At 40.9% G+C, this 24,189-nt stretch overlaps 1 protein-coding gene across 11 annotated transcripts in view; it reads left to right on the top strand.

Annotated features, from left to right (window-relative positions):
• ZBBX (zinc finger B-box domain containing) overlaps positions 1-24,189 on the top strand; it is a 270,417-nt gene that overhangs the window by 99,703 nt on the left and 146,525 nt on the right. The window contains exon 18 of one of the 11 annotated variants that reach the window (XM_063620435.1): positions 23,220-23,261. The exons of the other annotated variants lie outside the window; for them this stretch is intronic. Coding sequence (XP_063476505.1) covers positions 23,220-23,257 — 38 coding nt within the window. The 3' untranslated portion in view covers positions 23,258-23,261. The remainder of the gene's footprint in view (positions 1-23,219; positions 23,262-24,189) is intronic. 11 annotated transcript variants of the gene reach the window in all.

Below are 24,189 nucleotides of genomic sequence, written 5' to 3'. Positions count from 1 at the left end.
CATACATGGCTTTGGGTCCCCAGTGGGTCCCTTGATGCAGGTGAGACAGGATTTCTCTCAGGAGAGGTTTGGATAGCATTTCCCTTTGGCCTGGTAATACCCATTTTCCTTCTGAGTTTTCTTTGGCCCCTATTTTTATTAATTTTTCTTTTTCCATGGCTGGGAAGAGAGGGATTGCAGTAGAGGAAGACAAGGGGTTAAGTGAAAGACAGGTGTTCCAGATGAAACGGCAGCCTGCTTGGCTATCTGATCTGCTAAGTTGTTTCCCTAGCTTTCAAAAGAAAGGCTTTTCTGTTGTCTGGGAACATGAACAATACCTATTTCTTTGGGAAACTGAAGGTTATCTAATATTTGGGTGATTAACTCCTTGTGAACAAGGTCTTGGCTTTTGCTATTAATAAGACCTTGTTTAGTCCAAATTTTTCCAAATGTATGGGCCACGCCAAAGGCATATTTAGAATCAATATAGATGGTTACTTCCTGCAATTACTTTAAAGCTTGGATGAGTGCAAACAACTCACAAGTTTGGGCAGACCAATTATTAGGCAATTTGCCTGACTCTATTTCTTCAAGAGTTTCCCCATCAATTACTGAATACCCATTGTGTCTTTTTCCCTCAATCACCCAGGAGAAACCGTCTATGAATAAGTGTCATCCTGTTTTCAAGGTGGTATCCCGTAGGTCTGGTCTGACCTTTGTTTGGTAGTCAATTAAATTGAGACATAGGTGCTCCCTGTTTAGAGTTGGATCTCCTGTTAAGAAACCTGCTGGGTTGAGTGAATTATCAGTAGTTAAGGTTAGATCATCTTTTTCTAGCAAAATAGCTTCATATTTCAGGATTCTGGAGTCAGTAAGCCACTTCCCAGCTTTTGGATTTAGTATTGCTCTAATTTCGTGGGATGTGCTTGCAGTCAACTTTCCCCCAAAAGTTAACTTTCTGCTTTCTTCAACTAATATTGCCGTAGCAGCAACAGATTGGATGCATTGAGGCCATCCACAAGTGACTGGGTCTAAAACCTTTGATAAGAAGGCTACAGGCTGCCGGCAGCCACCGTGCTCTTGGGTAAGCACTCCTATAGCCACTCCATTATTTACATTGACAAAAAGGTGAAAGGGCTTTTCTAGAGAAGGCGAAGCTAAAACTAGGGCAGTCATAAGTCTTTCTTTTAATTCCTCAATTTGGTCGACTTCCTCAGAAGTCCACAGGAGATGGTCAGGTTTTTCTGGAGTAGGCTTCTAGTATAGCAGCTTACTGTGTAAGGCATATGAGTCAATCCATAAGTGGCAGTATCCAACTAATCCTAGAAATTTTCTGAGCTCATGCTTAGTTTGAGGCAAGGGTAAATACACGATGCCTTCAACTTGCTCCGGCCCTATTCTCCGTTTGCCTGCACTTATGAAATGGCCTAAATATTTGACCTCAGGTTCTATATACTGAAGCTTTTTCTTTGAGACTTGTAACCCCTCAGAATGTAGATGATCAAGGATATGTGTGGAAAAACTGGTTACTTTTTCTACATCCTCTCCTGATATGAGGATATCATCAACATACTGGAGCATGCATGTGTGCTTTGGAACAGAAACCTTTCCTAGCACTTGTTCTAAAACCTGACTAAAGAGGTTGGGTGAGTCTGTGAACCCTTGGGGCAAAACTATCAACCAACACTGTTGTTTTTACCTTGACTGGGTGTCTTCCCACTTAAAAGTGAATGTGCCTCGGCTATCTTCAGCTAGGGGACATGCCCAGAAAGCATCCTTTGAGTCTGTTACAGTAAACCATTGATGAGTATATGGAATTTTACTGAGAATAGTGTAAGGGTTAGGGACAACAGGGTGAATAGTTTGTACTATTTGGTTGATAGCTCTAAGATTTTGTACTAACCGGTATGACCCATCTGATTTCTTGACGGGAAGTATTGGGGTATTATAAAGAGACATACAAGGCTCAAGAAGCCCATCTTTCATGAGACTTTCAATTATGGGCTTTAACCCTATCTGTCCTTCTAAAGGGATAGAGAATTGCTTCCTCCTCACCACTTCTTCTGGGGTTTTTAGCTTGATGTGGATTGTGGGAATCTGAAGGTTTCCTTGGTTTACTTCACATTGAGTGAATACATTTCTCATCTGTAGTGGTGAGTAAATTTAATGAGGCAAGGAATCCTTTTGGGCTAACTTGTAAGACTATGCCTAACTTCAACATTAAGTCTCTTCCTAATAAGCTAGTTCCTGCCTCAGGGATCAATAAAAATTGGATATGAGTCAATCAATCTTAGAATTTAACTGCTGTACTTTCTAAGACTTCTGTTTTAAACCCTTCCCCTTTTATCCCAGAGACTCAAAGGTCTTCTGAAGAGCAGGCAATGTCAGACAGAGGGAAACAGAGGAGCGAGCAGCCCCTGAATCGACTAGAAAGGTGATAAGCTCATGATTGGGTCCCACTTCTAAATGTATCAAGGGCTCCTAGTGGGACTTGAAGTAAAAGAGACAGAGCCCCTGAGCCCCCTACTCCTCCTCAGAGGTAATGAGGGAAAGGGCTTGTTTCTCCCTTTCTAATTTGGGACATTCTCTTTTGAAGTGGCCTGCCCTTCCACATCTGTAACACCTCTCTTGTCCTTCTTCTCTCCCAGCTCTAGGACTTTGCAATGTTGTTCCCCCATACTCTTTAGAGAGTCTGGTAGACGAGGGTCTGGGTCCTCTAGGTGGAGGCTTGGGTCTTTTAAACGGGGGTCTGGACCCTGTATAGTTTCCGGCCCCCTGGAAGCTTTGTTTAGAAGTATGTGGATTTGGTTCTACCAAGTTTTGCCTTTTGTTTTTGTTTCTCTTCATCTCTTCTAACATATACTTATTGAGCTTCTCTGAGAAGTTCACTCAGAGGTCGGTCTTCCCAATTTTCTAATTTTTGTAACTTATTTGAAATATCTGGCCAACTCTTAGTGACAAAGTGGAGTTTTAACATTCCTTGTCCAAGGGGGTCTTCTAAGTTTAGGCCTGAATAATTTGGTCCTTCAATCTGTTTAGAAATTTCATAGGCCCCTCATCTTTTTCCTGTTATATATCAAGTGCTTTAGAGAGGTTGTAAGTTCAAGGTACTGATTCCTTAATTCTCTTTATTATCATCTCCCTTAGGTCTTGTATATTTTCCCAGTGAGCTGGGTTATTATTGTCCCACCAGGGGTCTTGGCCAGGAAGCTTTTGATCTGCGGTAGGAACGTCTTGACTGGGAGGGTGTTCACAGTCCCAAATTACCATAGCAGCCCTACTGATCATCCCTCTTTCTTCCCCCAAGAAGAGAATGCCTAGAATGGACATTAACTCAACCCAGGGTGTATAACTGAGGTCCCAGGGATTTATCAACTTGATCTGCTACCCCATAAGGGTCATCTAATAATGGCTTAAGTTCCTTCTTTAAATTCCGGACTTGTGAACTAGTTAAGGGAGCACTTACAAAGCCAATAGCACCTCCTCCTTGTGGTACCTCTCTCAAGGGGAAGAGAGTCAGAGCTGACTCCATAGATGTGGAGGGAAATGAGAAATTTTGGATATCTCTTTTACATTGTTCTACTTCATGTTGGAGTTCCTTCAGGGAGGGACACTTAGGCTGAGAGGGAACAGTTTTATGGGATGATGATTCCCAAGAATCAGGATTGTAACAAGGAGGAATAATGTAAGCAGAAGAAGGATCTGGGGCAGGATCCGGGGCAGCAGCAGCTGCCTGAGGGGAAGGATTGGGGGCAATGAGTGGGGGAAGGTGGCCTAGGGGATCCCATGCGCTGGAGTCCTTAGCCGTGGGAACCGGCTTTTCTGAGTCTTCATTGTCGAATGCCAGATCGGGCTTTTCCCTAGTTGTTTTTAAGGGATAGAGGAGAACATATCCCTGTCTCTAACAAAGAGCATAGTCCAGTTTCTCTTGAGAACACTGAACTTTTATCATTTACATGTTGAATTAGGAGTTGATACATTACATCCTCATTCGACCCAAACTGGCCAGAAGATTGAGGGCTTGAGGAGGGGACTCTGGGTCCAAACAGAACAGCAATATTTTATCATTTGTTGCTTTTTCTTATGTTTAGTTCTCTCAATACCTTTCCAATATTTTATCATGAGACCTAGGGGACTATCTGGGGGGATATATTTATTGCTATTTTTATCCTTTTCACTTCTCATAATACTTGGGATATTTCCCATGTTGGGTCCTAGTTAGGCTCAATTTCTCGTATTAGAAATTTCTTGCCTATCTTTCCCTGGAGGCTTATTAAGGCTCAATTCCCTCGTATGAGGAGTCTCTTGCCTATCCTTCCCTGGCAGCGTATTAAGGCTCAATTCCCTTGTACGACAAATCTCTTGCCTATCCTTTAGCCCCACCTGCTGAAGGTTCCTTGCACCCTTCTTTAGCTTCATCCACTCTGGATGCTTCCCTTGCAGGAATATTTCAGGTCCCTCTTAGCATGGATGGTGGGTCAGTATAAACCCCTGACGGGACCCCCAAAGGGCCACCCTAAGCCATATGAGGTGACCGTGGAACCGCAGATTGGACTTACTCACTCTGCACAGCAGTAGTACTTGTTACCATTCACACACTTTCAACTTCCAGAATCCTGACCACCAAGGAAATACTGTCGCCCCTGTGACTTTTCTTATCTTGGTCTGTGCACGGAGTTTACCTGGTTGCTGCGGTATGTGAGCCCCCTTTTCCCAAGCTGCTGGCTTGTTCCTTTCCCGGGTTGCTGAAAGTCCAGGTTTATTCATCACACTGGGTGGGTCTCGATCCCTCACCCTGAAGCCACCGCAGTGAGGTGGTGGTGCGCGCCTTCTCATGGGAAAGGACCGGAGATCCCTCCCCAGAGGAGAATGGGCTCCCTGTACGAGCCACCAAGTTGTTATAAATGAATTTCTGATGCCTCAAAAGAAAAAGCACTCAAATATAAATTTAGTTTCCTCAGCAAGGCAATTTACTTTTGCAAAAGGGTGCTACTCATGTCAACCAGGATTGCAAGTGCACACTGAACACAGGAGACCGGGAGTTTTTTGTACCCTTAACGTGATCCCTATTTCTGTGTTCTTCCCCCATGGGCTGGGGTTGGACCACAAAATCTGAGCTGATCCAATTGGCTACTTGTAAATATTTTTCTAAGTATGGAAGGGAGGATGACGTGAGGTACAGTGGTGGAGCTTGTGAGATGTGCAGTTTCAAGGGAAAAATGGGTACAGGTAACCAAGGGAACAGATGTGAGTTATTGATTAGAACTGATGGGAAGGGGGTAAGCTGTTTATAGTAACTATTGGCAAGGAGAAACAAGAAAGTTAAGTTGTAGAACAAAGGGTAAGGAAGTTAACAGGCTAAATCTTTTGAAGAGAGACTCACAAAGATTCATTGTATCTTACAAACCGTACGAAATTACCCTTTTGTAGACCAAAAACAGTAGAATATTGGCAACTTTATATGGTTTAATCCATTGTTTTTACAAATATACCTTTAAAAGTTGAGAAAAAAGGGGAGGAGAAACATGGCAAAACAGAAGCCTACATCATTCATTTCCCTATCCTCCCCAACACTGGAACACCAAATTTTAACAACTGTCTACACATAGGAAAGCACTGTGGCAGGAACCAAAACTCAAGTGAGTAATCACAGTACCTGGTTTTAACTTCATGTCATGGAAAGAGGTATTGAAAAGGGCAAGAGAGACATATTGAATTACCAATGCCACCCCTCCCCCACCTCCTGGCAGCAACCCTGGAGCGTGTAGAGAGAATCTGTACTCTCTGGGGAGGGAGAGCACATCAACTAGAGGACTTCACATTCAACTTAGTGCTACCTGGTTACAGCAGAGAATAAAGCTGTGCTGGGCTCAGCCAGCGCCCATGCATGGAGGAAGCATTTGGACCAGCCACATTCCAGAGGGGAATCATCCATTCCAGTGGTCAGAACTTGACTTCCTTGGCAAGCCATGCCACAGGTAAACTTGAAAGGCAATCTAGGACACAAGGACTACAATTCTTAGGCAGCAGCTAGTGCTAGGCTGGGCTTAGAGTCAGTGAACAAGCATGGCACATGACCTAGAGAGACCACCTGGCACAGCTAAGGGAGAGCTTGCACCATCCCTCCCCCAACCCCAGGCTATGCAGCTCATAGCAACAAAAGTGACTCCTTCCTTCTGCATCATGAAAGGAGAGTGAAGAGCAAGAAGGGCTTTTCTTGCATCTTGGCTACCAGCTCAGCCACAGTAGGAGAGGGCACTGAACAGAGTTGTGAGTCCCCCATTTCAGGTCCTAGCTCCTAGATGATATTTCTTGACACAACCTGAGCCAAAAGGGAATCTGCTGCCTTGAAGGGACGAGAACCCAGTCCTGGCAGGATTCATCACCTGCTAACTGAAGAGCCCTCAGACTCTGAATAATCTCCAGTGATACCAAGGGATTACATCACAGGCCTTGGGTTCTAAGATGTGCTGGCTTCAGGGGAGACCCAGCACATTCTCAGCTGTGGCAACTACAGTGAAAATGATGAAAAATTGCATTTTGCAAAAGCAGAGGGAAAAGTAAAGGGGACTTTGTCTTGTACCCTGGCTACCAGCTTGGCCACAGTGGAATAGAGCAACAAGCAGGTTCGTGGGGACCTCAAGTCCAGTCCTAGATTCTTGAACAGTATTTCTAGACTTGGCCTGGCATGGGCCAGATGGGAGCCCAGTATCCTGAAGGGTGAGTCCCAGGCCTGACAGCATTCATCATAAGCCGATGGAAGAGCCCTTGGGCTTTAAGCAAACATTGGTGGTGGCCGAGTAGAAATCCCCATGGACTAGGGGTGGTCAAGGCCACAGAGACCTCTGTGGGAAGAGAAGAGTGGGAAGGACTTTGTCTTGTGGTCTGAGTGCCAACTTAGCTGCAGTAGAATGGAACCTCAGGTAAACTGCTGAGATTGTTGACTGTGAAAGTATAAAGCTCACTGGTATAAACACAGAAAAAAGCACAGAATAGTATAACACTGTAATGGTGGTGTTTAAACTTTTCCTGACTTAAGTAGAAAGACTAAATGATGAATCAACCAAAAGTAGTAACTATAACAACTTTTCAAGACACAGACCGTACAGTAAGACATAAAGAGAAACAATAAAAAGTTAAAAAGCAGGTTCATAGTTTAAAGTATAGAGTTTTTATTAGTTTTCATGTTGTGCATTTCTTTGTTTATGCAATCAGTGTTAAGTTGCCATCAGTTTAAAATGATGGGTTATTACATATTACTTGCAAGTCTCATGGGAACATCAAATTGAAAAACATACAAGAGATATAAAAAAATAAAAGGCAATAAATTAAAGCATACCAGCAGAGAAAATCACCTTCACTAAAAGGAAGAGAGGAAGGAAGGAAAGACAGAAGACTACAAAACAACCAGAAAACAAATAATGAAATGGCAGGAGTAAGTCCTTATCAACAACAACATTGAATGTAAATGGACTAAACTCTCCAATCAAAAGACAGAATGGCTGACTGGATGGAAAAATAAAGCCCAGTGATGTGTTGCCCATAAGAAACTTACTTTACCTAAAAGATACACATGAACTGAAAATAAAGGAATGGAAAAAAAGATATTCTATGACAATGGAAAGCAAAAAAGAGCAGGAGTAGCTATACTTTATCAGACACAATAGATTTCAAGACAAAAACTGTAAGAAGAAGGTCATTATATAATGATAAAGGGGTCAATTCAGCAAGAGGGTATAATGGTGATAAATATATATGTACCAACACGGGAGTACCCAGATATATAACACAAATATTATTAGAACTAAAGAGAGAGATAGACCTCAATATAATAACAGCTGGAGACTTCAACACTCCACTTTCTGCATTGGACAAATCTTGAAGACAGAAAATCAATGAAGAAACACCATATGTAATCTGCACTATAGAACAACTGGACCTAATAGATATTTACAGAACATTTCATCCAACAGCTGCAGAATACATATTCTCCTGTGCACATGGATTATTCTCAAAGATAGACTATATGTAAGGTTACAAAACAAGTCATAAAATATCCAAAAATTGGAAATAATATCAAGAATATTCTCTGACCACAGTGAAATAAAACTATAAATCAGTAACGAGAAATTTTGGAAAACATATGTAAATTAAACAGTATGCTCCCAAATAACCAGTGTATCAATGTATAAATTAAGAAGGAAATTGAAAAATTTCTTGAAACAAATGATAACGGAAACACCATATACCAAAACCTATAGGATACAGTGAAAGCAGTAGGAGAGAAATTGTAGCAATATGTGCCTACATGAAATAAAATAAAAACAACATAACTTCAAATAAATAAAACCTGTATCATAAAGAACCAGAGGCCAGGCATGATAGCTCATGCCTGTAATCCTAGCACTTTGGGATGCTGAGGTGGGTGAAACCGCGTCTCTACTAAAAATACAAAAATTAGTTGGGTGCAGTGGTGCGTGCCTATAATTCCAGCTACTTGGGAGGCTGAAGCAGGAGAATTGCTTGAGCCAGGAGGTGAAGTTTGCAGTGAGCTGAGATTACACCACTGCATTCAAGCCTGGGCAACAGAACGAGACTCCATCTCAAAAAAAAAGGAACTAGAAAAGCAAGCACAAGCCAAACCTCAAATTAGTGGAAGAAAAGAAATACTAATGATCAGAACAGAAATAAATGAATTTGAATGGAAGGAAACAAAACAAAAGATCAATGAAACAAAAATTTGGTTTCTTAAAAAGACAAAGAAAATTGACAAACCTTTAGCCAGACTAAGGAAAAATGAGAGAAGAGGCAAATAAATAAAATCAACGATGAAAAAAAGACATTACAACTGATACTTCAGAATTTCAGAGGATCATTAGTGGCTACTATGGCAATTATATGCCAATAAATTGGAAAATCTAGAATAAATGGATAAATGCCTAGGCACATACAACTTGCCAAGATTGAACCATGAAGAAGTCCAAAACCTGAACATACCAATAAAAATGAGATTGAAGCCATAATAAAAATGTCTCCTAGGGAGAGGTTGCAGTGAGCTGAGACCGTGCCTCTCCACTCCAGCCTGGGTAACAAGAGCGAAACTCTGTCTCAAAACAAACAAACAAACCAAAAATGTCTCCCAATATAAAAAAAGCCCAGAACCTGATGGCTTCACTGATGAATTCTACTAAACACTTAATGAAGAACATATACCAATGCTATTCAAAGTGTTCCAACAAAAAGAGTTAGAGAATGCGGGAGATTATGGCAGACTGGAGGCAGGACTAGATTGCAGCTCCAGAAAGAGCAACAGGCAGGGGCTGGCTCGCATTGTGAATTTTAGTTCCAGATGGACCGCAAGAGCAAACCAGGAATCCTGAGAGGACCCACAGACCCTCTGAAGAAAGCAGACTGCTCCTGCAGGACCTGGGAGACTCCCCTGCAAAACTGAGTGCCCCAACTGTGGAAGTGGGAAAGAGAGACCCCCTCTTCCAAACATACACCCCCGCTGGAGAAGCTGAAGTTCTGTTTGCGTGAGAAGTGTCTGACTTTACTTGGAGCTGAGTTAATTTGGAGAGCCGAGCAACATACAGGGGTAGAGGAAGAAGCAGAAAGGCCCTGGGAGCTTGTTGGGTCCCCTAGCAGGCCATTCCTGCCTGGCACCACAGGGATCCAAAAGAGCAAGGGGTAAAACTACACAGGGATAAGCAAATCTCTAGCTGAACTTTGTAACCATTTGAATGGGGTGAGAAGCCTTCTGTCCAGAACTTGGGGGAGGGTGCAAATCCCGGTGTGCAGACTCCACAGGCAGGGGAAGAACCAAGCCCCCACCGTTTTTTTTTTTTTTTTTTGCAGTTGGGAGGCGGGTAGCCTGGGGCATGTTTTCAAGCCCATATAGCTCCACACCTGGAAATGATCTGGGTCTGAGGGCTGTTGGGTGGTGGGGCATGGTGGGAGTGAGACAGGCCCTTCAGTTTGTGTGGGAGCTGGATGAGGCTTTTGACTGCTGGCTTTCTCCCACTTCCCTGACAACCTGCATGACTCAGCAGAGGCAGTCATAATCCTTCTAGGTACACAACTCCAGTGAACTGAGACCCTCACTCCCATTCCCCACAGCAGCTGCAGCAAGACCTGCCCAAGGACAGTCTGAGCTCAGACACGCCTAGCCCCACCCCCGCCTAATGGTCCTTTCCTACCCACCCTAGTAGTGGAAGACAACGGGCATATAATCTTGGGAGTTCTAGGGCCAGTTCCTCCCCATACTACCACACCTGATGCTCTCTGGAAAGCACCACCTCCTGGCAGGAGGCCAACCAGTACAAAAATAGAGCATTAAACCACCAAAGCTAAGAACCTCACAGAGTCTATTGCACCCCTCCGCCACCTCCACTGGAACAGGTGCTGGTATCCATGGCTGAGAGACCCATAGATGGTTCACATCACAGGACTCTAGGCAGACCAACACCCATTACCAGTCCAGAGCCAGGTAGACTCACTGGGTGGCTAGACCCGGAAGAGAGACAACAATCACTGCAGTTCAGCTCAGAGGAATCCACATCCATGGGAAAAGGGGGAGAGTACTACATCAAGGGAACACCCTGTGGGACAAAAGAATCTGAACAACAGGCTTTAGCCTTAGACCTTCCCTCTGATAGAGCCTACCCAAATGAGAAGGAACCAGAAAACCTTGCCTGGTAATATGACAAAACAAGGCTCTTCAACACCCCCCAGAAAACACACATGCTCACAGCAATTGATCCAAGCCAAGAAGAAATCCCTGATTTACCTGAAAAAGAATTCAGGGGATCAGTTATTAAGCTAATCAGGGAGGAACCAGAGAAATACAAAGCCTAATGCAAGGAAATTCAAAATATGATACAAGAAGTGAAGGGAGAAATATTCAAGGACATGGATAGCTTAAAGACAAAACAATAAAAAATTCAGGAAACTTTGGACACACTTTTAGAAATGCAAAATGCTCTAGAAAGTCTCAGCAATAGAACTGAACAAGTAGAAGAAATTTGAAGCTCAAAGACAAGGTCTTTAAATTAACCCAATCCAACAAAGACAAAGCAAAAAGAATAAGAAAATATGAACAAAGCCTCCAAGAAGTCTGGGATTATGTTAAACGACTAAACCTAAGAATAATTGGTGTTCCTGAGAAAGAAGAGAATTCTAAGAGCTTGAAAAACATGTTTGGGGGAATAATCGAGGAAAACTTCCCTGCCTTGCTAGAGATGTAGACATCCAAATACAAGAAGCAGAAAGAACACCTGGGAAATTCACTGCAAAAAGATCTTCACCTAGGTACATTGTCATGAGGTTATCCAAAGTTAAGACAAAGGGAAGAATCTTAAGAGCTGTAAGACAGAAGCACCAGGTAACCTATAAAGGAAAACCTATCAGATTAACAGCAGATTTCTCAGCAGAAACCTTATAAGCTAGAAGGGATTGGGGCTCTATCATCAGCCTCCTCAAACAAAACAATTGCCAGAGAAGAATTTTGTATCCAATGAAACTAAGCATCATATATGAAGGAAAGATACAAACTTTTTGAGACAAACAAATGCTGAGAGAATTTACCATTACCAAGCCACCACTGTAAGAACTGCTAAAAAGAGCTCTAAATCTTGAAACAAATCCTAGAAACACATCAAAACAGAACCTCTTTAAAGCTTAATTCACACAGGACCTAGAAAACAAAAATACAAGTTAAAAAGCAAAATAGGCCATAAAATGAACCTCAATAAATTTTTTAAAAATTGAAATTATATCAAGCACTCTCTCAGACCACAGTGGAATAAAACTTAAAAACCATACAAATACATGGAAATTAAATAACTGCTCCTGAGTGAGCATTGGGTTAAAAATGAAATCCAGGTGGAAATTTAAAATTTCTTCAAACTGAATGACAATAATGACACAACCTATCAAAACCTCTGGGGTAAGGCAAAAGCAGTGCTAAGAGGAAAGTTCATAGCCCTAAATGCCTATATCAAAAAGACTGAAAGAGCACAAACTGACATTCTAAGGTCACACCTCAAGGAACTAAGGAAACAGGAACAAACCAAACCCAAACCCAGCAGAAGAAAGGAAATAACCAAGATCAGAGCAGAACTAAATGAAATCGAAACAAACAAATGAACAAAATACAAAAGATAAATGAAACAAAAAGCTGGTTCTTTGAAAAAAATAAAATTGATAGACCGTTGACAAGATTAACCAAGAAAAGGAGAGAGAAAATCCAAATAACCTCACTAAGAAATGAGGCAGGAGATATTACAACTGACACCACTGAAATACAAAAGATCATTCAAGGCTACTAAGAATAGTTTTACCCACATAAACTAGAAAACCTAGAATACATGGATAAATTCCTGGAAAAATATAACCCTCCTAGCTTAAATCAGGAAGAATTAGATACCATGAACAGACCAATAATAAGCAGTGAGATTGAAATGGTAATTAAAAAATTATCAAAAAATTAAGGGTCCATGACCAGGTGGATTCACAGCAGAATTCTACCAGACATTTGAAGAAGAATTGGTACCAATCCTTTTGCCACTCTTCCACAAGATAGAGAAAGAAGGAACCTCTCTAGTTCATTCTATGAAGCCAGCATCACCCTAATACCAAAACCAGGGAAGGACATAACGAAAAAAGAAAACTACAGACTGATATCCTTGATGAATATAGATGCTAAAATCCTTAACAAAATACTAGCTAATCAAATTCAACAATACATCAAAAAGATAATCCACCATGATCAAATAGATTTTACACCAGGGATGGAGGGATGGTTTACCATAATCAAGTCAATAAACGTGATACACCACATAAACAGAATTAAAACAAAAATCACATGATCATTTCAATAGATGCAGAAAAAGCATTCAACAAAATCCAGCATCCCTTTATGATTAAAACTCTTGGCGAAATCAGCAAACAAGGGACCTTAATGTAATAAAAGCCATCTGGGGAAAAGTTGAAAGCATTTCCTCTGAGAACTGGAACAAGACAAGGATGTCCACTCTTACCACTCTTCTTCAATATAGTACTGAAGTCCTAGCCAGAGTAATAAGACAATAGAAAGAAATAAAGGGCATCCAAATCAGTAAAGACAAAGGCAAACTATCACTGTCACCCTTTTCATCAAATGGTGCTGGGATAATTGGCTAGCCACATGTTGGAGAATAAAACTGGATCCTCATTTCTCACCTTATACAAAAATCAAATCAAAATGGATTAAGAACTTAAATCTAAGATGGGAAACTATAAAAACCCTAGAAGATTGATACCCAGTAGTGGGATTTCTTGATCAAATGGTAGTTCTACTTTTAGTTCTTAAAGGAATCTTCACACTGTTTTCCATAATAGCTGTACTAGTTTACATTCCCACCAGCAGTGTAGAAGTGTTCGCTGTTCAACGCGTCCATGCCAACATCTACAGTTTTATGATTATAGCCATAATCAAAACCCACTGGGGCCACTGGAAAAACCCTTCTAGACACTGGCTTAGACAAGCATTTCATGACCAAGAACCCAAAAGCAAATGCAATAAAAACAAAGATAAATAGCTGAGCCCTAATTAAACTAAAGAGTTTTTGCACTGCAGAAGGAACAGTCAGCAGAGCAAACAGATATCCCACAGAGTGGGAGAAAATCTTCACAATCTATATATGTGACAAAGGACTAATATCCAGAATCTACAATGAACTCAAATCAGTAAAACAACAACAACAACAAAAAAAACCAAACAATCCCATCAAAAAGTGTGCTAAGGACATGAATAGACAATGCTCAAAAGAAGATACACAGATGGTCAACAAACATGAAAAAATGCTCAATATCACTAATGATCAGGTAAATGCAAATCAAAACCACAATGTGATACCACCTCCTGAAAGAATGGCCATAATCAATGTGATACATCATATAAACAGAATGAAGGACGATAACCATATGATCATTCCAACTGATGCTGAAAAACCATTTGATAAAGTTAACGTCCCTCCATGATGAAAACCTTTAAAAAACTGGGTATAGAAGGCCTTAACATAATAAAAGCCATCTATGAAAGACCCACAGCTAGTATTAAACTGAATAAGGAGAACCTAAAAGCCTGTCCTCTTAAACCTGGAACACGACAAGGATGCCCACTTTCACCACTGTTAATCAACATAGTACTATATGTTTTAGAGCAATTAAAAAAGATAAAGAAGTAAAGGGCATCCAAATTGGAAAGGAAGAAGTTAAATTATCCTTGTTTGTGGATAAATGATGTTAAATTTAGAAAAACCTGAAGACCACCAAAATACTATTAGAACTGATAAACAAATTCAGTAAGTTGCAGGATACAAAATCAACATACAAAAATCACTAGCATTACTATGTGCCAACAGTGAACAATCTGAAAAAGAAATAAAAAACTAATTCCATTTATAATAGCCACAAATAAAATTTTTATACAAAAGACAGGCAATAAAGCCCGCTGGCAAGGATGTGGAGAAAAGGGAACCCTTGCACACTGTTGGTGGGAACATAAGTTAGTTCAAACACTATGGAGAACATTTTGGAGGTTCCTTAAAAAATTAAAAATAGAGCTACAATACAACCCATTAATCCCACTGCTGGGTGTATACCCAAAAGAAAGGAAATCAGTATATTGAAGAGATACCTGCACTGTTTTTTTTTTTTTTTTTTTTTGAGATGGAGTCTTGCTCTGTCGCCCTGGCTGGAGTGCAGTGGCGCAATCTCCGCTCACTGCAAGCTCCGCCTCCCGGGTTCACGCCATTCTCCTGCCTCAGCCTCTCTGAGTAGCTGGGACTACAGGCGCCCGCCACCACGCCCGGCTAATTTTTTGTATTTTTAGTAGAGACGGGGTTTCACCGTGGTCTCCATCTCCTGACCCCGTGATCCACCCGCCTCGGCCTCCCAAAGTGCTGGGATTACAAGCGTGAGCCACTGCGCCCGGCCATCTGCACTCTTATGTTTGTTGTAGTACTGTTTACAATAGCTAAGATTCAGAAGCAACCTAAGGGTCCATCAACAGATGAATGGAAAGTAAAATGTGATACATATACACAGTGGAGTACCATTCAGCCATAAAAGAGAATGAGATCCAGTCATGTGCAGCAATTTGGATGGAGCTGGATATCATTACATTAAGTTAAATAAGCTAGGTACAGAAAGACAATTATAGCACATTCTTGCTTATTTGTGGGATCTAAAAATCAAAACAATTGAACTCATTGAGATAGAAAATAGAAGGATAATTACCAGAGGCTCGAAAGGGTAGTGGAGTAGGGTGGGGTGGGGTGGAGGTGGGATGGTTAATGGGTCCAAAAAATAGTTAGAAATAATAAATAAGACCTACTATTTGATAGCACAACAGGGTTACTATAGTCAATAATAACTTTAATTGTACATTTTAAAATAACTTAAAGAATGTTATTGGATTATTTATAGCTCAAATAATAAATGCTTGAAGGGATGGATACTCCATTCTCCATGATGTGCTTATTTCACATTGCATGTCTACATCAAAACATTTCATGTACCTCATAAATACATACACTTACGATGTGCCCACAAAAATTTAAAAAGTAAAAGAAGAAATCCATGTATCCAAGAGATATCTGCCCTCTTATGTTTGTTACAGCATAACCTAAGTATTCATTAGCAGATGAATGGATAAAGAAAATGTGGTACATACACGTAATGAAGTACTATTCAGCCATAAAAAGAATAAGATTCTGTCATTTGCAACAACATGGATGGAACTGGAGATTGTTTTGTCAAGTGAAATAAGCCAGGCACGGCAAGATGAACTTTGCATGTTCTCACTTATTTGTGGGATCTAAAAATCAAAACAATTAAACTCATGGAGACAGAAAATAGAAGAATGGTTACCAGAGGCTGGGAAGTATAGTGGGGAGTGTGGGTGGAGTGGTGGGAATGGCTAATGGGTACTGAAAATAGAAAGAATGAATAAGACCTAGTGTCAGATAGAACAACCCAGAGACTATACTCAATTATAATTTAATTATACATTTAAAAATAAAGAATGTAATTGGATTGTTTGAAACACAAAAGCGTAATGCCTGGGGAGATGTATTCCAAATTTTTCATGATTTAGTCATCACACATTGCATGCCTGTATCAAAATATCTCATGTACCCCATAAATATATATATCTACTTTGTACTCACAAAAATTTAAAATAAATTTAAAAATTGAGAGAAAAGGTAAAAATAAAGAGTAATGGAGGCCATTTCTAACTATATGCTTTAGTTTCAGATAGTAATAATTCCCTATAATAAAAGATGAGAGCTCATTTATTTTTTAAAACCACATGCTAATCTAGATCATACTGAATACATCCCTTGTTGTAGTTACAGTTTCTTATTTTGTAAAGTTTTCCTTTTGTTTTTTTCTTAGTGAAAATCAATATGGATTAAATGTTTAGTACCAGCATTTTCTTCTATGACTTCCAAATCCTGAGCCTTTTATCTTGATTTCATCTCTTGATGGTTTTATTATAGCATTCTTGATAACGTCTGCTTTTTGTCTTATTGCCAAATGGCACATTAGATGTATTTATTAGGTCACAATTTCCTCTCCTCTGCATGTAGTAGACATTTTCCTGTTGTCGTCTGACCCTGAATATGGTGCTAGTTAGGCCTTTATCACAGTTTTTTCCATTAAACTTTTGTTTAGTTCAGTTTAATTATCAAATAATTTTTCCCTGCAGGTAGAATTTATAGAAGTTTTATTACCTGAGTTTTCTTTATATTTGAGAATACCTGCTACATTTCTATTTAGTTGGCAAATTGGCTGAGGATAATATCATTTGGTCGCCTTTGTCTTAAACCTTGTATATACTGATTTGGCATTTTCTGGCTCCGAATGCTGTGAAGTAATCTGAAGCCTCCTAGATTCTCTGTCTCTGTCTCTCTCTCTCTTTCTCTCTCTCTCATTCTCTCTCTCTCATTCTCTCTCTCTCTCTCATTCTCTCTCTCTCTCTCATTCTCTCTCTCTCTCTGTCACATGTGACAGGCTTCTTTCCTGACTGAATGCTTGGAGAAATTTTTCTTAATCCTTGAAAGTCAGTAACTGGTCCAGGATTTTGTTTCAGTGTCAATAATTCAGCATTTTTTTTTTTTAAACACAGGGTTCTCTCTCTGTCTGTAGAGTATGTTACCCCTTCTTTTCAAAGAAATTTTCTGTTTTTGTATCTTTGAATTGCTTTTTGTTCCATTAGGCTTTCTCCTGCTGAGAAACCTATTTTCTTTATGTTGGCGCCTCTTTAAAAATGTATTACTTATATTTCTTCAATTGTTTTAGCTAGTTTTTAATTTCCCTTTGTATTTGCTATCATTCTCTCAAGCTTGCCTACATGTCAGGATTTTAATTTTCACCTAGTTATAGTGCACTCTTTATCACTTGACTTTTTAAAAAGTAGTTCTCTAAAGATGTTGTAACTTTGACATTTTTTGGTAGTTTTCTATTTTGATATAAGTTAAAACAGAAAATTTGCAAAATACAAGTATAGTACAAAGAACTCTTCCCCCAAATACATTCTACCTGGTTCACTAGCTATGTTTTGTCCTATTTGCATACACACACGTGTGCACACACATGCACATACACACCTCCTTTTGTACCTCCTTTCGTTCTGAACAGTGTGAGGGGAAGTTATAAACATTGTAACACTTTACAAAAAAATATGTCAGTGTGCATGTCCCAGAAAAACTGCTTTCTCTTATATAACCATAGCACAATGATCAAAATCAGGAAGCTCACATTACAAGATACAATGTGATTTTCTAATCCACAGGGCATATTTAATTTTTTAAAATTACCCCATTGATGTTTGTTACAGCTTGTTTTTTTCTGGTATAGGATTCAATCCAGGGACAGATGACCATTTAATTAGTTTTCCTTTGATGCCTGGCATGTTGTTGCTCGATCTTTGAGGTTAATTTTGCTCTTTTCAAAAAGTTTGCTTTCATTACTTCTTTTGTAGCCAAAGGACTTGTGGAAAATCTTATGGTCCTGATCTATGTTTTCCACCAAATTTTATTTTTTTATTTTTTTCACGCGTTACATGCTAAAGATTCTAGTTTGTTTATATATCTAGTTGTGTCATTTCTTTGGATTTCACTTGCCTATGCTTATTATGAGTGGCTTTGTTACTATCTTCCATCTTTTCCGATATAGTGAAACTAAATTCTTCCTGAAATTCTCTTCACTCTTACTGAGCTCTATCAGTCTTTTCTGTGGAGCTACTGTTTGTGAGTTCTGTACTGTACTCTTTTCTGTATCCTGCTAGCTCCAAGGCATGGGGAGGAGCATAGGACTGGGGAGCTCAGCTTTCTCTGTTGAAAGATCTGGGCTTGCTTGTCTTTTTCTGGATTTTATTAAATGCCAAATTTCTATCGACCTGGTTTCCCGTGTTCTGTCTCTGTGGGGAAACCTTCAGATTTGCAATTTTCTTGTCTCTGCTAAGATTTTGAGGTAGGTGATTAGCGGCTTTAATAAGGATTTTAGATGTCTCCTCCTTACTTCTTTTCACCTACTTTTCTCCCTATTGACATGGTATTGGTGAGACTTGCCTGTTCTTTTTATGACTGTCTCTTTCCTGTTCTTCATTTGGTGTCTGTGTGTTGGGTACACACTGTGTATTGGAATAACACCCAGCCACACCTCAATAAATTTTATCTGGTTGACTCTTCTCAAAATTATTATGTCAGTTGTGTCCCTTTGTTTAGCTCTTTTTATGAGTTTAATTATTCTGCTTTTTCTATTTATTTAATAGGGGTTAGAGAAAAAAATCAATAATCCATATTTACCCATCATTCATTTACCTTGCTTGAATTATTAAAAATCAAACATAAATCTTCCTAGAGATAATTCTTACATTACAGGCCAATTCTGAAATAAAGTATGTGAAGTCTGAACTACATCTAAAAGGACAACCATACAGTTTTTAATTTTAAAAAGAGCTTTGTAATTTAAAAAATTGATACATTTTATTATTTACAAATGAAATGCAATAGTGTACAAACACTAGTCTTTTTTTCAACCATTCCAGCTTTTCCATTTTTTAAAATTATCTTTGTTCCTATGTGCTTCAGTTTTTTCCTGGTTCACTTATTTTTTCATACACTAACATCAGTATTTTCACTAGAACACATAACTTTTTATATACAAAAGCAAGCACACACTCGGTAGCCTGTGAACTGCCAGGGCTTTGCTGATGGTCCAGCAGCAGAAGGCAACCACTTTCACACTTAGCTCACACATGGATTTTTTTTTTTTTTTTTTTTTTGGGGAAGATTGGCTTTGTATGAGTGCACCATTCATGAATAGGGTCTCTCTGAGAAAGGAAGACGATGACACATCAGGCTAATCAAACCAACAGTCAGTGAGGTGACAAGTGCTACAGTGACATAAGGCTTCATTGTAGAAAATTCACTGATTCTGCACAAGGCCTTTTTGCCCTGTTTTGCATCAATGGACAGAAAAATTCCATTCACCTTTCACTACTCATGGTGCAGTCTGGAAAAACTTCATGAGGTTTTCTCTCAGACATACACCTCCACACCCCTGGATGCTTATACAAATGTAAATATGTTCAAATCTCTGTGAAAGCTGCATTATTGTGTACAGCAACCTCTCTGACTTGTTTTCTGCTATTTCTAGGATGCATCCACTTCTTCTTTCTAAGTTTTATGAAAAATAACCATGTTAAGGAGCTGGGAGAATAAGACAGAAAATAACTATATTAGGTAAACAGTTTCTCCTTTGATTGAAATTGCTGTGACTGATATCAGACTGCCATGCTAGAAGTACCTGAGGAGGGCAGAGGTGTTTAAGGAAACAGTTTCTCCTTGGATTCTGATTGCTGTGGCTGATATCAGAGTGCCATTCTAGAAGTACCTAGGATGGACAGAGGTGTGTGTGTGTGTGTGTGTTGCAGGCACAGCATCATGGTGAATCAAGAGACAAGAGACAGAAAGCAGATTGGTTGATAACCAGGTTCCCCTGCCAGGGCGTGTGGTTTGAAATGATACCACCGCTTACTAGCTTCATAATATTGGGCAAATTACTTCCTTAATCTGTCATTGCATCAGATTCTATATATGAAAGATGAGCATAATAATAGAACCTATCTAATAAAATTATTTGATCATTAATTAAAATTATATATATATTATATTTATGAAAACTTATCTCTCTCTCCACACACACAATTAACAGTGCCTAGCACATAGTAAGTCCTCAGAAAACTGTTAAGTTATATAAGAAACCAACAGGTAGTGCTTTTGATACCGGAAATATTCCCCCGTCCCCCTCATAGGGCGTGTGATGGGGGTGTGGCTCGCTTCTTCAGTACCCCACTGCTCAAACCTTTAGGGAGCATACAGACAGGCTGACTGTGGCGTCCGACTCCACAACAGTGTCAGGGGTGAATGTTTACAGATGCTAAGTCCCCAGTGGGTGTGTGTTACAGGGTGCCCTTTTAGTTTGCCATCTATAGGTGGCTTGTGTTAACCAGCTCAATTAGACCCTCTACCTTGTCACAAGGATGGAGGGCTTTCTGTATCCCAGGTTCTTGCCTTGGGGTACCAGAAGAATCGGATCACACGTGGTCTTGGAGAATGAGTGCAAAGTCTTATTGAGTAGAAGTAGCACACCACCACTGGAGGAGCCAGAAGGGAGATGGTATTCCCCTGGAGTTGGGCCACTCAGCAGCCCCAGCTCTCCTCCAACTGCTCTGGCCAAACTCCATGCCATCCTGCTGGTCAGTGGCCTGCTGGTGTGCTGGTTTCTGTCAGTGTGCTCTTCTGCTGGTGTGCTGCCTCAACGTCCTCTCGCTATCCAGCTGCTTGTGTCTTTTTCCGCTGGTGTACTCCTCTCGACATCTGGCTGCCTGTGTGTCTGTCCACTCAAGTCTCGGGTTTTTATAGGCCCAGAATGAGGGCATGGTGGGCCAGAGTGGTCTTGGAAAATGCAACATTTGGGCATGAAAGCAGGAGTGCCTGTCGTCACCTAGGTCCAAGGGAGTGGAGCCCTAGCCAGGGACCTGCCTTTCTGTACTCAGCACTTCCTCGACCCCTCCGGTATCATTCTCCCCTCTGAAGAAGTGCATCTAACTACCTTTAGAATATGGATGATGACCTGTCTTAGCTGCTTCCTGCTAACAGGGGGCATTGTTCTGGGGAAAATGGCAGTCAGACTCCTAGAGGTCTAAGGGTTCCTAGACAAGGGGAGCCATCTTCCGAGGCTTAGGTTGACCATTTGGATTTTGATGGCTTCTAGGCTTGAGAGTAAAAAAAAAAAAAAAAAAAAAAGTTTTATAAGATTAAGTATGCATTGGTTAAACATGTGTATTATACAAGGAAAGAATTTAGTGCCAGAGATTACAGAGATAAGAAGTGAAATATACTAACACCAACATTCTACCCTGAGCTGTTTCACCCTGGTGAAAGAAATTAAATGTTTTATGGGAGCGGTTAAACTTTAGAAGATAAATAACTGTTCTTGCCATATCTTTTAGCAGTTAGCAGGCACATCCTGGGAATTTTGGGGTTTGTGGGCTTACATGGTGGTCATCAAAGCTTTTATCTCTTTCCTGCATCTCCTCTCACTTTTCTAGGCCTCCTGTCTCTATTATAAAAGACTCAGGTGGCCACTTGCAGGAGGTCTTCTAATGTACTATCTGGTCCCAGGGCCCATTTCTGCAACTTCCTCCTGATGTCAGGAGCTACCTGGGTAATACATTTATCCTTTAGGATTAGCTGTTCTTGACTGAATCAGGAGATAGAGGTGTGCTTTATCAAGGCTGCTCTTAGCCTTTCCAGGAAGGCAGCGGGATTTTCATCAAATCCTTAGTCGATCATGGACAACTGAATATAATTGAGAGGCTTAGTCTTAGTCTTACATAAGCCCTCCATTTGCACACCTGAAAGTGTCTCCTTTTCCAGTCTTCCATCTCATCATTGGGATCCCATTTAGGGTTATTTACTGGTATTGCTTCTCTTCCAGTTGGATACTATTCACCCCCTTCTCTGACGCTGTATATGAAAGGAAGTTCATCTCCAAATCTCTCTGCTGCTGACAGAGCAGCCTGCTTCTGAGTGTCCATCGGGGTTTGATTCAAAAGTAACATAACATCTCTCCAGGAGAGCTCAAATATTTGGGTGTAATTCTGGAAAGCCTCTATTTATCTATCAGGGTCATCTGAAAACTTGCCAAGATCCCCCTTAATTTGCTTTAAGTCCTATAGGGAGAAGGGGACCTGGACCTTACTGGGCCCAAATTTACTGGGCATTTGTTGGAGGGTTAAGAGTGAGACTGGAGTTTGTCTAGAGCAAAGGTTTTTAGAAGGGGGCAAGTGGGAAGCTGAAGCTGTATAGGGTGGTCTGGGTGGACCCCGAGTAACAGGGTCAGAGGTAGCTGGATCCTCTGCTGGGGTTGCCCCTGGGACTCATATCTTTAATTGCTTGAGCTTGCCCCTTGCAACCTTCCCTGAGATGGCAAACAGGAGGGCAATCCTACACAGTCAGCAAAGGTCTGGATTGCCTTGCAAGCTATAGAAAGCCTACACTTATGGGGTCTCAGGTCATCTGTCCTCACCTGTATAGAAAAGTTCCAAATGCCAGATGGTATAGAAATGAATGATTCCTTCCTGAGGCCAAGCCACTCTTTCCTGTAAATCATAATTTGGCCAAACCTTTTTGTAGAGGGCTAAGAGGCACTTTTCCTCCAGATTCTGAGGCTCAAAGCAGTCCCAGTGGTTCAGAATACACTCCAGAGGAGTATGAGCTGGGGGTGGTGAAAATAACTGGTTGCCCATTCTGAAAGACAGTGAATAGAGGTATCCCTCATTCCCTTTCTTCTTTCAACAAAGACTCAGAAAGTGAATGTCCTCGTTTCACTCTCCACTGCTTATCCCTGAGCCCGATGACCTTGGCAGGTGCCGGCCATGGATACTGATGCAGTATGTACCCACGAAGCAGGGAAAACCTGGAGAATAGGAATTAATCACCCTCAACTTTGCCCCCGTTTCTCCCTGCTTTCAGCAAAGCTTGAGTCTCCTGAGCCTGTTTATGCCATGAAGCATCACCTCCTTCCGTGAGGTGGGGGGTTTAGTTGGCAGGAATTGGTTCTGCCCATTTACATTATACCTGTTGCCTGGCTTTGAATCCTTCAGACCTTGTTTTTCTTTCTAGGGCCTCAGCCTGAAGCTTGGAGTCCAGTTCGGGACTGAAAAGGTATTTTAGAGGCTGTTTATATCTGTTTAGAGTGTCTCAAATGTGCCCTGTCGAATTTGCAGTTATCAGTCAGCAGGGGCCATTACTCTGTTAACTTGCCTATTAGAAACAGAGTTGGTGGGGAACGCCTCTCACTTAGAAAAGGAAAAAAAAGAAAAACAGTTTAAGAGGAAAAAGGGGAAGATTCTGGGGGAAGAAGCCCTTGCTTAGTACAACTGGACCCCTCTAATCCTGATATTTTTACCCAACTTCAGACTAGGCTGAATTCCTTGGCCAGGGAAAGAAAGGTTCCATTAGCGCGGTGGGTGAGAAGCACCCATCCGTTGACCCTGTGGAGTCACGGTTACCATCGCAGCTTTGTCCCATACCCACTCGTGGCTGCTGGGCTTGGCCTTTGCCTGCTGCTGGCATGCCTAGGCACCCGAGCTGGGAGGGGAAAGGGTAAGAAGAGGTGCCCTGAGCCGTGTGTGCCTGCGGCTGTGAAGGTGGAGGCATACATGGCACCTCTAGGAAAAATTGATCTGATTTGCACCTTTGGCAGCTGAACCTACTGCTCATTTTACTTAGTAACATTGCCATAGCCTGTAGCAAAACTCTTAACATTGTAAAGAAAGAGATAAAAGTCATTTCAAACCATATGAGAGAGAAAAGATATGACGTCTGGGGATTTTGACTGGCTGATAAGGGCAGAATTTTGAAGGGAAACAGAGCTTCTTACCCACAGGAAAGAGAGAGAAGTGGGAGGTTTTGGAAGAGAGGCAGACTGGACAGTTTCACACTCATTCACACTCCTCTTCCAGGATCCTGGCAGAACTCCCATTTGAAATGGGAAAGGTTCCCTAGTCCCCCTTGCAGGGCATGCAATGAGGGTGTGGCTTGCTTCTTCAGTACCCCACTGTTCTAACCTCTAGGGGAGCATACAGATAGG

The sequence above is a fragment of the Symphalangus syndactylus genome, chromosome 17 (genome assembly GCF_028878055.3).
Source record: "Symphalangus syndactylus isolate Jambi chromosome 17, NHGRI_mSymSyn1-v2.1_pri, whole genome shotgun sequence".
Lineage (NCBI taxonomy): Eukaryota > Metazoa > Chordata > Mammalia > Primates > Hylobatidae > Symphalangus > Symphalangus syndactylus.
The sequence above is the reverse complement of the archived record's forward strand: the minus strand, read 5'-3'. Positions and strand labels throughout refer to the sequence as shown.